The sequence below is a fragment of the Zeus faber genome, assembly GCF_960531495.2.
Source record: "Zeus faber genome assembly, chromosome: 9".
NCBI classification, from domain to species: domain Eukaryota; kingdom Metazoa; phylum Chordata; class Actinopteri; order Zeiformes; family Zeidae; genus Zeus; species Zeus faber.
The window spans coordinates 28,150,094-28,165,182 of NC_137197.1; the positions used below are offsets into that span (position 1 = coordinate 28,150,094).

Consider the following 15,089-nt stretch of genomic DNA (forward strand, 5'->3'; position numbering starts at 1 on the left):
TTCTCTTAATGCAGGGAGATGTTCTCTGATACTGGCAGTAAACATTTCTGACTGCCTGTGCATGTTGGAGGAAGGCAGGATGGCAGGCAGGTCACTAAAACTAAAGTACATGGCCTCCTGTGCGTTAACCATTGATCCCGACTGGCTCTGCTGCAGGAGCCAGTGGCCCCCGCCCCACGTCCCTCCTTCTTCTGCAATGGAAACTCAGGTCGGTGATTATAGTTTCCAGCATCGGAGAGAAAACGTCATGACGTCTCTGAACGTGTTTTGAATCCAGTAGTTCCTATCAGACGAGCCCCCTATTAAACTGCAGTTGAGGTCGTGCGGAATTCTCTGCGGTTATGACTAAGGTGTTTGCCTCCAGTGCGCACATGATTTGCACCCATCACAGACTTCCAAAAAAAAAAGCATTTGAAAATATGTGGATAAGTGAGAAATTTGACACATGAGCTCCTCTAGAGGAATAAAATCTCAATGCAAAATAATCAGTAACTATATAATTAAAACATGTATATCCCGGGGTTGTCAGGGGGCACTGGCCCAGGGATACATTTTCCTCGGTTTGACCAAACTTATTATTTAAGTTTAGACTCTTTAATCCATAATTCGCAGCTGATGTGTCCTTCTTACCTGACAAGCCCTTGGAAGGCAGTGGTTCCCTCTCGGACTGGATGGGCAAAGCCGCGGATTTGAGCCTGGAGGCTCCGGAGCGCAGCCAGACGCAGCAGCTCAGGACGCACAGCAGAGAGCGCAGCGCAGCCCGCATCCCGGCCAAACAAAAAGACTCCTCCAAAAAGAGCGCTTCACCTTCTCAAACCAAAAGTTGTGTTTTTGTCTTATCAAGTCGAGGTCAATTCGGAGTGTTCACCCCAGTGGATGGCGGTGTGGGGTGCGGCGGCGCTTTGGTGTCCAAGTAGGCAGAGCTCATGCGTAAAGCTGGGATTGAGGTTTTTTTTTCTTCCCGAGGATGTGTCTCCAAAGCAGCACCGGGAGCTCATGTGTCTCGTCCCCGCGGGAAGCTTTGGGTTTTATACTTCCACAGCTTGGAGCAAGCTCAGACTGGGACTGAGGGAGGGAGGGAAGGGGGGAGGGAGGGAGGGAGGGGTGGATAAGGGACCCCTCCCTCCTGGGGGGGGGGGGGTGTAAGGGGTTCAATACGTCCCATCATCCAGTGTAAAAATTTTGTGTGAGCTCATCAGGTGAAAGAGAGAGAGAGAGAGAGAGAGAGAGAGAGCGAGAGAGAGAGAGCGAAGAGCTCCACAACAGCATCCCAGTCCTGTCCAGTGCTGAGGAATGTGTGAGTGGATTTATCCAAGTTGGACTAGAGATCCAAAGTGACTCTACAGAAACAAATGAAAATAGTTGAAATACCTCGTTCCGATATGTGTCCTCTGGTTAAGTCGTATTCCATTTAGCTTGCCAACAATGCTTAGAAAATAGATTAGTTTACTGTGAACTGTTCCTGGTTTATTAATCGCCAGAAACCATTAATTCTGAACCATTTGGCTGAAAGTGAGCGCAGCTTAATATTCCGTGAAACAACTCTATCCAGAGAAATGTATTGTTTTGATCTGGGGGATTTTCCCCGTCACAGGAGGGGAAAAAGGGGAGAGTTGAGCAACAGGCTATTTCCTCTGCAGTGGGCCCCCAGGGGCCACAAGAAACGATCTGCGGTTCAAGTTTACATAGGCTGATTTATTTTGTGGAGTTCTGTGGAAAGGGTCAGGCCTATTTGGGGGATTTAATCTGAGTGTGTGGCAGTCATGGAAATAAGGAAGTAAAGGAGAGAGATAGATAGATAGATAGATAGATAGACAGGCAGGCAGACAGACAGACAGACAGACAGACAGATAGATAGATAGAGATATGCAGAGCACTTATTGTGTTCTTTGCGTGGATGAATTGGTGGAGCATGTTTGATACTGTAGATAGATAGATAGATAGATAGATAGATAGATAGATAGATAGATAGATAGATAGATAGATAGATAGATAGATAGATAGATAGATAGATAGATAGATAGATAGATAGATAGATAGATAGATAGATAGATAGATAGATAGATAGATAGATATATAGATAGATAGATAGATAGATAGATAGATAGATACTGGGGGAAGGAAAGTTGCAAGTTGTATGTGCAGCTCACATCAAAAAGTAGCAACATAATAATGAAGCAATACAATAAAAATCAATATATAAAAAAGAAATGGGAAATTCAAAAATATACAATAAACCTAATATGTAATATATACTGTATATTACCGTTATACACACACCTTATATATGTATAACCGACTATAATAATAATAATAATAATAATAATAATAATATTAATAAGAAGAAGAAGAAGAAGAAGAAGAAGAAGAAGAAGAAGAAGAAGAAGAGGAAGAAGAAGAAGAATAGAAAAAGATACGATAAGATAAGGTAAACCTTTATTAGCCCCACAACGGGGAAATTGACATCGTTCCAGCAGCAAAAAGGGGACAGCAGAAAAAAATAATAGTAATAGTAGTAGTATTTTTTTGTTATGTCTGGTGTTGCTTGATCTTTTTTTATATATAATTATTCGTGTTTTGTCGTATTAGAGTCTATTTAATTGCCTCTAACGTTGAAAAACTCCAACCTGAACGAGAAAAATAACACACCTGTGTGTGTGTGTGTAAAAAAAAAACCCAAAAAACACAATCCAAGTGCGAGAGCAGCGTGTTAGTTCTATGCATCTGTCACGTTACGTGTCTGTGGGAGTCACTTCCATCCAGGTGTGGGAATTCACGGCGAGTACCCCCCCCCCCCCCCACCCCTCGCGTGAATGGGGGTCGATGATGGCCTGTTTGCACTTCATCATTGGGTGATCAGCGACTCTTTTTATTTAAGGTTGCACACAGGCAATTAATTAGGCAGACTGGAGCGCAAATTGCCTATTGGACCAAACAAAAACCCGCTCACGGGTGGGACAGCGACAGCAATATGTTGTGTATTGTGGTGGTGGTGGTGGTGGTGGTGTGGGGCTTGGCGCAAGACTTGCAAGACTCCGCGTCACCCAAAAAACGAATGTGGTGTGAATAGTCCGGTTTTGACATTCTGCAGGGCTGGGGTATCTGTTGACCGATAGACAATACACAATACGTGTGTGTGTGTCTGTGTGTGTGTGTGTGTGTGTGTGTGTGTGTGTGTGTGTGTGTGTGTGTGTGTGTGTGTGTGTGTGTGTGTGTGTGTGTGTGTGTGTGCGCGCACGCGTGTGTGGAGGCCGCCTATACCACAGATTGAATGCATTTCTCCCATTTTCCTCCAAGAAGGCCTAAAAAAAAAACAATAAAAATGTCCTCTTCGCAAATCCTGAATCCGCGGTGGATCCCAGCATCTCGCAGTGTGTTTCTCGTTAGGGTTGCGAGAGGTTGGGTGGGTGGGTGAGGGAGCGAGAGGAAGAGGGGACTCAAACACACACATTACAGACCAATGAAATCGATTAAGCACGAGAGCAGGCATCTTATAATACCGGGATCCATCCCATAAAACGATTAAGATAAGGACTTAAATTAGAAGCAGGCTGAATGGCCAGGTTGAGTCTCAAAAGTCTGGGATCTTTTTTTGTTTCAAGGAGCCAAATAAACTGACATTTTGCGAGGAAAACAATCGCCCGATTTTTATGATTATTATATATTGGAATTTTCTAAAAAGTTTTTTTTCTTAAACAAACAAATTGCCTGGAAAATAATCAAACGTTTCATTGTGATTAATCTGTATTGGAATGACCAATATAGTGGATTTTTATTAAAAGAGCAAAATAAAAATGCGTTTCCTTTGGAAAAATAATCGCAGATTTTATTGCGATTATTTTGATTATATTGGACTTTCCTAGAAAACGGGGCTTCGAATGTCGTTTGTGGAACCTTTGCAGAATATTCTCTATGTATTATGTTCTGGAGGTCTGGCGCAATTCATGAAAAACTTTAGTTTAATTATAACCTCAGCCCCGCAACTCACTCTCACACACACACACACACACACACACACACACATGCACGCACGCACGCACGCACGCACGCAACCACGCTTACTCACACGCACACTCGCACACGCACGCACACACCTCTGTCTGTCGCTCTGACCGCATCCTGTTTGCTGGTGGAGCCGAGAGGTGTGAATATTCAGGGAGAAAGCTGGGATTGCTTGGCAGATGTGTCACCCCCCTCACACACACACACACACACACACACACACACCACCTGTTCCCCATCACAAAGACTACTACTACCATTACGAGCGTACATTTAAAAATAAATCCTCTGTAGTTTGTAATGGTGAATATCCTGTATACAACTGTGTAACTCTATGTAACGTTATCACAGCCAGACATCCGAGAGGAATGCGGTTTAGGTAAAAATGGGACACGCAGGAAAAGCAGGAAAAACTTTTTTTTTTTAGGCTTAATTAGAGCGAAGCGGCCTAATAAAGATACGATCAAACATGTATGTTATTTTTTTTTTTTACATTATCATTATTATAATCATGATAATAATTATTATTATTTTTATTATTTTGGTTTTCGGGGTCGTCCTCGTCGTCTAATGGGATCATTACATAGCAACTGAGAACAACCAAACGCGGCGGCACAATGGCTTCAGTGCGCCCAGTGTTATGCTGATGTGGATAACGATGGTAATAAGATGAGGCTTCCCTGTTGTAAAGCTAATGTGGTTGCCCCCGGCAACGGAAAGCGACAATTGCCGCCCCCACCTCCGTATGCAGATAAAAGTCGTGAGCGGTGGATGTTTATTCATGTCGCCGAATCCATTGGCAAACCGGATATGAAACGAAAACCTAAATGTGTGGAGAAAAAAATAAAATAATAATAATAATAATAATACAAAATAAAATACATTCTTCTTCTTATTATTATTATTATTATTATTATTATTATAATTATTATAATAATAATTATTATTATTATTATTATTATTATTATTATTATTATTATTCTTTGCATTATTTGTATTATTTGTATTATTATTTGTATTTTTGTTGGTCCGGTATTCTTGCACCTCTAATGTGTTCCCGCGCAATGTTAACCAGTCCCCCCCCCAAACTCGCATCAATGACTCCTACATGACAAATACAAGATTCCAAATATTGAATCAATATTTTACTGTTATGTCGTGGATTTTGAAAAAAAAAAACCAATACATTGAAGAGATAAAATCTTAAAACAAACATAAATATCACATTACAAACCATGTTGACCACCCTTTTTAATCATTCCTCAATTCCGTCGAAACATTTGACCTTACGTCTTAGATACAATACATGCACCATGCTCCCTCTCATCATTGGCTCACATCAAAATATTTACAGGCATGGTGAGTGGATATGGGATTTTGGGCCTAATAGTGCATGGTGTGAAACGGTTATTTAACGCCTGGAAGCTATAGACAAACACACGTTTTTTAAATTTATTATATAGAGCCTGAATGTGGAGAGTTGCCAATATCCAAGCACAAATGTCTTGTTTGTGTTGACACCTGTGTCCCCCATCCCCCATCCCTGTTGTTTGTTCCAGCAGCCAGTAGCAGCAGGACAGGGGTTCTCCAACTTGTTTTCGTACTGTACCCCCTCTAAGATTTTTTTTTTTTCAGCTGAGTCCCCCCTTCACTGGCACTGGTAGTAAATAAAATAAAATTAACATAAATGATGTACTGTATGTGAGTCGTATGTGTTAAAAAAAAAAAAAGATATAAAACCAATATTTTTCAACACATTTTTTTTAATTTTCTGCAGTTACACCAAGGTACCCCTGGGGGTACCATGAGTACCCCCATTTGAGAAATAGGATAGGATACTTCCAAGCCGATAACCAGAGGAATAGAAATATAGACTGTGGGAAATTCCAGAAATCATGATTCATCCCTTTTTCCAAAGCAACCCCCCCCCCCAAACAATAAATAAAAAAAACACGATTGGCGTAAGTAGGAAATCCTGCATCACCGGGGTCTCATTTTGTTTACAAGAGTGGAATTGCTTCCACACTTCGTCCCGGGCGATTTTCGCGAAGGCGTTGGGGAGTTCAGAGAGCCGTGCCTCAGCGGCGGGTGGCAGCCATTAAACATCGACGTGCAGTCATCCCGATAAGCGGGCTGCGAGCGGCGACAGTCTGACAAGCACCTCTGAGTCATCGGCCTTATCCAAATTCTCCCGACTGTTCCCAGGCACCGTGAAAAAGTGTTAGACTCAAATGATGCTTGACGCCACCCCCCCAGTACAGCGCCCGAGCGATGGAAAACCCGTCCAATTCCACAGAGGACCGGCCTCTCATTTTGTTTTTATGTGCTCTGAAAGTTGTAAAGGCCTTTGGTGTGCCGCCAAGTGATGGCTGTTTTTTTTTCTTTTTTTTTTTTAACTTCCCCTTTTACAGTGAGATTTGCAGTCAGGGAGACTGGACCAAATAGTTTAAAGGGCCTGTTCCTATAGTCCGAAGAACACAAACACGCCAGTGAATGGGAACGGACAAAGACCCGCAAACAGACACAGGAAGAGGCAATAAATTCCTTAATCATAGCGCAAACGTTCAAAGAATGAACGTGAACCAGGCGCAGAATCTACAATCATCACCACCGCAGCGGCAGCTCTCGAGAGCTGGGCCGGGGGATGCCCCGCAGATGCCAGTAAAAAGGAGAAACAAAACTCAGTCGCACTTTCTAATTTGCCAAAAGCAGCGGATACTTCTCCCTCAAACGTCCCTACAAAGTGATATTTATGCTGAACTTAACACCAAAAAAAATACTTCTGGTACTTCTACGAGCGAGGGGGATATTCCAAACTCCTTTTTTTATTGCCTCATGTCTTTCACTGGTTCATCAGCTGCTCCCCTTTCTTCACACATGTACTTTGGCCTTTTCTCCCCTGCTCTGTCGCTCTGCTTGATGCCTTTGGGGTCCTGCGGATTCTAAAGGGTCAACAAAGGGCGGCCCACTGTCCCGCCGAGGGCAGGCCGCGGGACAAACGTACGCCGCCACCTGTCGCTGCTGGCCCTGTGTCAACAGTCCTGGGGTGTCACTGTAGTCGCACCTCAACAACCCCCCCCCCCCCCCCCACACACACACACACGCCCACCTCTGCTTGTACAGTCTTTCCCTTCATCAAGCACGGCAAAGGATGAGCGAGCAGGCAAAGAAAACATACACACACACACACACACGCACGCATGCAAACACACACACACACACACACACACACACACACACGCACACACACACACACACACACACACACACCAATGCACGGCAGCAGTGTCGGACCCCTAGTGCCCAACAATCATGGAACCACACTGTTAAAGCCCCCCTCCCCGGACCCCATCTCCACACACTCCTCACACTTCCCATTACAGAGTGCTCTGGCTGGCCATGCCCCAAAACCCTGTAGGGGGGTGCTTAGCTAAGAGAAAGGACTTGCGTCCTGGGGCGAGAGTCAATTACAGGACCCGAGGGTCATGCAGAGAGCACAGAAAGGAGGCCAGGGTCCCTCAAGATGAAGAATTAGCCTTTCAAACAGTCATCCGAAGATCAAAAACCCTCAGAGGGGTTGCAGTGTGATGGTTCGTTCCCATTGGCGGGAAAAGGGCAGAGGCATGCTTTTTGCTCCTCCTGCTCCTCCTGCTCAGAGGGAAGCACCCCTCCCAAGTGCGGGCTCTGAACCGGGTCTGGGAAAGAGGCCAGAGTGGAGCAGGACGATCCAAAACTGGATACCAGGCCCGAGTCAGAATCCGATAGCGCAAGCTCTTCGAATTTCTGTATCACCGTCCTCACGGAGCGGAAAGGGACGTCTCTGCACCAGCGCCACCAGCCGGCGCCTTTGGATCGCCGGTAGCCGGAAGTCCGGCTGAGGAAGACGTGAGGGGGCGGGGGCAGGCCGCAGCGAAGCCTCAGCCTCCCCTGGGCCAGACCCAGCGCCGGGAGAACCCCGGCACAGCCGAAACAGGTGGGGAGGTTGGCCAGTTCCTCCTGAGTCAGGGGGTTGTGAAAGCTCAGGCCTCCGCCTCCCACGTTGAGGAAGACTCCGATGGTTTTGATCTGGGGAGGCACAGCTTGGATGGGTTCCCTGGTGCCGTCATACACAGCCCAGAAAGAAAATCCCCGCCTCTCCATCCACCAGCCACGGGAGCCATCCAATGAGTTCACACCTTGAGAGGAGGCAAATGGTTACAGTCCCACTGTGTACAGTAGTGCAAAATACAAAGGTTGAGTGTTGCCGGTCTTTCTGGGTGTGGTGTGGAAAAAGAATGACATTTCGACATCCACCTCCCGAAGAGGATTTCAAAATACAATCATTTCAAAAGAAATCTTGCTTGGCTGAGTCTTTGATTTCTTTTTGTTTGTATTTCTTTGTTCCTTGTTTTACTCTGAGATGTTTCAGAAACAGAATATTGTTTAAACTAGCATTAGTCACGGATCCGCATCAGTGGACCACCAAGGGTTTGGCATCTTTGGCAAAAGTATTTGGCGAAACATTTTTGACATACATGACCCAAATTGACGGAACAGTTCACAATTGGCCCATACTGATTGATGAGACACAAGGATAGCAGATGTGAGGTCATTTAGCGAAGCACGCACAGGAGATTCATTGTGAGCCAGCCAAAAGCTGAAACAATGTTCCCAAATGACATTGAAAATGATGGCGTTTGGATGGCGTGTCAATGCCTGTGTGGGGAAATTGGAATTATTAATTGATTCATCTGAAAATCCGACACCAGGGTGTGAAATTTATTTTCAGATCATTGGGCGGACTGGAGCAAACTAGTCTGACTGCCGAATGACTAACTGTAAACTCAGAATATCTGCAGGTTGATAATGAAGTTGGAATCAATCACCTTTACATTTCCTGATACAGTCGACAGTCCTTACAGGTTGTCAGTATCAGCCCTCGCAGTGGTAGAATGAAAAACATAGAATTCCACAAAGGAAAGAGCATAATGTCATTTGAATATAACTTTTGTAAAACCAAAAAAATAATCATGCATCATCAGGGACAACCCCATAGACAACCCTTGGCCACCCTTGATCTCAAGAAATCCCTTGCTATTTTCTGTATATGTTGAGTTTTCTATCCAACCGCTTGGTGGCGCTATGAGCTACACTATTCCGTCGGATGCAAAACATTATGTGCAGGACGTCACAACATGCTCAAATGGATCGAAGTGGAGTGGAAAGCTTGCGCAAGACCACTCTTGCGTAGTAATGTCGAAGTATACACTGGCAACGAGCCAGTGACAACAAATTCAGGTTTGCTGCTTTTTCTCACCGATCCTGTAGGCGGAGCTGTTACACACGTCCACCTCCCAGTAATACTGTCCTCGTGTGATGACCACGTCGGCGGCCACATAAGAGGGGTCCCGAGAGCCCTGGGGGTCAGAGGGCATATTGGGCCTCACGGAGTGGCGGCCCCGGCGAGCGGAGCGCGGGGACAACTGACAACTCTCCATCCGGAAGGTGGCGGTGAGGCGGGAGTTGGAGAGATGAAGGGATGGCGGGGTGCTAGAGGGGTCCAGAGCAAAAGACAGACCTGGAGTGGAAAGAATGATGTAGAAAGGACAAGATCAAGGACGATTACATGACTTTGCTCCTCTGCTTTCTCTCGCACACCTGAGGTTGGGGCGGGAGTTGTCCGCCAGGGCTAGATGTGTGCGAAACATGCATTTTCACCTTGGACGGACTGCTCCATTTCCTCCTCTCGCAGGTCTAGATCGCCATCCACTGGCGCTCGTGAGAAACTGTCTTCAGTGGACCCTGAGTTATAAAACACATGGAGACCATGGGTTGGCAAAAAGCATCCCAATTCCTTTGAGACACTGACATACAGTCATCTTTATAGCACTACAGTTAGACTTACGGTATAAATAGGCCTGCTCTGTTCCGTCCCCTGGCTCTCTGTTGCATGTACCCTCCTAAATATAGGGTGGGAGGGCGGGAGTCAGTCAAGAACAAAACGCTTCGCCACCACAGACACGTCACAAAGGCAAAAGAAAACTCTCAACCTGGAGGACGGCCCCAGCAGCTCCGTCCCCGCCGCCGGTGCCCGTCGGGCCCCGACCAGGACCAGACGGGGCGGTGGGATCGGGTGGGAGACAGTGGATGGCGGCGGCCCACTCCCGGCACGGCAGCTCCACGAGGTGGCGGCAGCAGGGGCACGGCAAGCGACAGGCGTCCGGGGCCGCGCTGCGTCGGGCCGGGAGCCGCTCGTCCCCTCCCGCCGCCACGCAGCGGCCGCACAGGGTGTGGGAGCAGGGCAGGAGCAGGGCGACGTCATATTCCCGACCGCAAGACGGACAACGAGACCGTTTTCGCGGCGGGCTGTTTTCTCCATCCTCCTCCTGCTCTTCTTCCTCCTCCTCCTCCTCCTCCTCCTCTGTTTCGGGCTCCCGTCGTTCAGCCCTTTTGTCCACGGGAGGTGATTGCTGCCAGTGTCTTCCTTCGCAAAATGGCCTCATTGACAGATTTAATTGACAGTAAAAGAAGCCCAACAACGAAAACACAAAACAAAATTAAATTCCATTGAAGTTATTGGTTCTTTGGCCCTGATGGTTTCCTCTGCTTAGCGACGGTCTCCATAAAGGAAATTCGCCCTGTGCACTTGTCTTTCAGGAAGTCCGCTCGCATCCAGTCCCGGCCGCCACCGTCCATTCTGAGGCCCACGTCGCGGTATTTGACCAGACTGAGAACAGTGGTGGTTGTAAATCGCCGCCGGTGCAGAGCCCAGTTCCGAAAATGGTCCGAGTGTCTCCCTTTCTTCTCCCTCCTCCCTGCCTTTCTGTATTTAAATACAATATGTCGCACTGCCAGAAAAACCCAGAGTGAGGGCACTGCGATAGAAATTACATCTGTCCTCCGCTAACTGATCAATATAAAACGAAGATGGACCCTGTCTTCCCATCGCCCCGATCAAACAGCTCAATATAATCAGCAGGCCATTTAGAATGGGGGGAGATGAAAGCGTAACTGAGAGAGAGAGAGTGAGAGAGGGAGGGCGAGAGAGAGAGAGAGAGAGAGAGAGAGAGAGAAGCCCAGCCTTTATTGTTGGCACTCATTGCTTGGTGTTGCCATGGTAATAGGTCTTCCCATAAGGACGTCCAGGAGAAGACCAACCCACTGCGAGGGACCCCCTCACAAAAACCACACACACACGCACGCACGCACGCACACACACATACACACACACACACACATACACACACTAACAAGAAGCAACAAGCATCCGCCGAAAAAGACACACAAATTGCTAAGGATAGCATGTAAGTGCCTGTTCTCTCTATCTCTCTCTCTCTCTCTCTCTAGAAGACCTGTCGGTGGAATGTCTATGAGTGATTCATTCTTTTTTCTGGTTAATCACAGCATGCAAAGAATCGCGGCCGGTCTTTTGAGGTTCCATCGTCACGGTTACCACTTTCTCCTCTATATAGGCTCGTTGTCTGGGATTCGCCAGGTCCAGGGGTAAGCTCGATCTTGGAGTAGAAAAAGGAGCATTTTTCCTTTTTTTTTTCTTTTGTCATGTGTGTTGTGGAGTGGAGTGGCGGGGGCGGGGGCGGGGGTGGGGTGGGGGTGGGGGTGGGTTGGGTTTCAAGGAGAGGGACCATAGAGGAACAGGCTTGAAGGATCCATGTAAAAGCTTGTGTTGTGCATAATATGATATCACATTACGATAAAAAAACATGAGGAATACGTTCTGACACGCACAGGGCTTACTTTTCTGGATCCTGCGATGGAAAATCTCAAAGTGACAGAATAAAATCGAACCCGCAGCATCTATATTTCAACATGAGATTAACGGGTATTAGAAGATTTTTTTTCAATATATATTTTTACTGAATCGCACTTATATTAGAAAAAAACCTTTAAAATATTCTCTTTCTAGTGTTGTTTCTGATTGAGGATGTACTGATCGGGCACACGCGGAAGTGCACTGAAAGAGGCAGAGAACTAACCCCTCCCACCAGGCGCAGGAGCCGCCTCAGGTGAAGTGAGTGGGAGACACTCCAACGAACGACCGCCGAGACAACCACTGAGACTAACCTTCCATTTCAGCCCAGACATGGATGAGTGGCATGTGGAAAAAGGTAAATCGCAGAAGGGCGGCGCAGAGGGAAAGGCCAGGGGAAGAGAAGAGGTTAATGGACCCGAGGAAGGGTCCATTTTTTTATCGTGGCGGGGGAAAAAAAATGAATTCTCAAGCTAAACAATTATGATGAATCCTGCAGTGTCAAATGAAGGGGTTGTCAGGATTATTCTCGGTGCGCCGCTCGGCCCTGCGTCTCTGTATGTGCTTCGTTGAAATGTCCTCTCAAACTGCTCTCATTCAGCGTGTTTGTAAGATTGGTGTTGGTGCAAAGTCTTAGATGAGTGAAAGGAAAGGTCGCTTCTGATTCTGTGGGTTGCGGACCATGTCTGTTGGTTGCACACGGGAGTGGCAATGCCGACAGATGTGGTGAGGAGTCATGGCACGCACACAGGAAGTCGAGAGACTTTCCTGGAGCTACGATCCGAGCTGACACGAGAGATTTCATCAAGTTCGATGTGGGACGACAGCAAGGTACCCATGCTAAATTCTGATAAGGTTGTATACGTGATCCCAGCGGGTGAGACCCAACTCAAGAGAGGTAAACCAAAAGAGAAAGTGACATGGACACATGAAAGTAGAGAACAACTGATTTTGATTGCACAAATTGGGAAATCTTTCGTTCACTAGATGAAATGAGTATGGTTACAAATGATTACATACTTATTTGTTAGATGTCTCTACAGGGGAGATAAAAATGGATCCAAATAATAAATCATATGTGACTAGGGACGTAAAAAAAAGTTAGAAATACAAGGAAAGTGGCTTTCAAAAAGTAAGATTCTGGAGTATTTAGACAGGAAAAGAGGGGAGCAAAATTGGCACACTGACAGCATCTGGAAGATGACTTTAAAGCCAATAACCCCAAAAATGGTATGGGATACAATGAAAACTATGACAGGAATGTCATCTCAAACTAAGCCTATTGTGCCGGACAATGAATTTTGTTTTGCCAATGACTTTCTTTACCGGCTTTGAATCAGATACTAGATAATTCTAAGTGCACCGAACTACTTAAAACTATTACCTGCTACCTCAGACAGAGTTGTCATCACTGTTGAAGATTTCAGGAAAACAATTCAGTGCACAAATACTAAGAAAGCTGCTGGTCCAGATGAGTTTATGAGATTATTTTTATTCATCACACACACACACACACACACACACACACACACACACACACACACACACACACACACACACACACACACACACACACACACACACACACACACACCCTTTTTCAAATGGAGGCCGGTGAAACGTATTTTCTGCATTTAAGATTCTGCATTTAACCAATCCTGGCGTGTTCTTCCTCTGGGGGGGCAGCCAGGAGCAGTGGGCATCATACAACAACGCCCCCGGCAACCAATTACAAACCTCTATGACTGGTCAGATGACGATGTTCTGTACATTTTTGGTGGGGGTCCTTACTGATGTTACATGGAGGAAACCCCATGTGAGCACAGGGAGAACATGCAAACTCCACACAGAAAGGACCCCAGGGAATCAAACTCAGGACCTTTTTGCTGTGAGGCAGCAGTGCAGTGCACTGAGGCACCGTGCCGCACTTACGTACTTACTTTTGAAGATCTTTGCAACTGAGCTGGCTCGAGTGTGGCAACCAATCTTTCAGGCTTCCATAGACACGTATACTGTCCCAAAATTCCATGTCCGAAAGAACATAAGGATTTTAGACCAATAGCCATTACCTCAGTGATGATAAAATCTTTAGAAATAAATTAGCTCCAATAACTTGTCAGTACAACAAAAGACACACTTGATCCATACTAAATTGGCTTATAAGCAGGGTTGTGGTACACAAGATGCTGTTGCCACTCTGGCTCACATAATTTCGAAACATTTAGACAGACTCAACACCTATGCAAGAGCCCTCTTTCTAGATTTTTCGTCGGCTTTCAACACAACAAAAGAAAACTTTTTCAATTACTATTTGACTCATTGTTTTGCCTGTTTTCTCACAAACAGAGTCCAAATTGTGAAGGTGAACACAACCCTTTCATATACAATCACAACCAGTGTTGGGGCCCCCCAGGGTTGGATGAGTTCAGCCATACTTTTCACATTCTATACTGACCATTGCCATACAGATACACCAAATCAATACATTCTTAAGTATTCTGATGATACATCTCTCATATCTCCTTGGAAGTAACTCAGGCAACCCTAGGCTGCAGCAACAGGGCTTGAACAAGGTGGTGGAGTGGAGTGATAAAAATGCTCTTGAGATCAACACAAGGAAAATGGAAGAGAATGTATTTTTGATACATGATTGATTATGAGTGTTCTACAGCATTGTAATACTACATGGTACAAGGGTTTGTCCACTATTTTAACGTCAACAATTCTCCACCAAATAAAAATCTGCTCAAAGACTGGAGGCCAACCCCTTAGAAACTCTATGACTTGGCCTACCGTTAGACATATTATGGCTTGCCGACAACATTATTTATTGCTGTGTATATTGGATGATGGAATGTAAATGTGATTTTGTGCGTAAGGGTGTTGTTAATGAAGATGAACAACCAACATGAATGAATGCACGAAAGAGCATGAGGGCAGAGGCCTTGTTCTTCAGAAATATTTGGCAAATTTTAAGCCAATCTCAAACTGTGAGAAAGTGGTGTATTCATCAAGGCATGTAGGTATGGAGGTACATTTTTTGGGGATTTGGGGAGACCTGGGAAATGTCTAGGAATCCCTCCTCAGTCAACAAAACACCAACACGAAAAAAAACACACATTTTGAGAAATGTCAAGAGTTCAGGAGTATCCGTATGTTTCCATTTTATTTTGGATAATTGAGCTTATATATTATTCATCTTTATTCATTATATAAGGCAATAATAAGAGTAATACATAATAAATATAATAATGCATACAAATAAGTAAATATAATAATTAAAAAAAATACATAAGAAACACATCATTTATGTATATGTTTTGTATTTCCTATTAGGAAA

The 15,089-nt window shown here is 45.4% G+C and overlaps 1 protein-coding gene across 1 annotated transcript in view; it reads right to left on the minus strand.

The window, feature by feature from the left end:
- Window positions 1–969, minus strand: part of chrd (chordin) — an 18,358-nt gene extending 17,389 nt beyond the window's left edge. Inside the window, 1 exon segment of the mRNA XM_080007483.1 lies at window positions 631–969. Within this exon segment, the coding sequence (XP_079863609.1) occupies window positions 631–766 (136 nt within the window). The 5' untranslated portion in view covers window positions 767–969.
- Window positions 970–15,089: the final 14,120 nt, after the last annotated feature.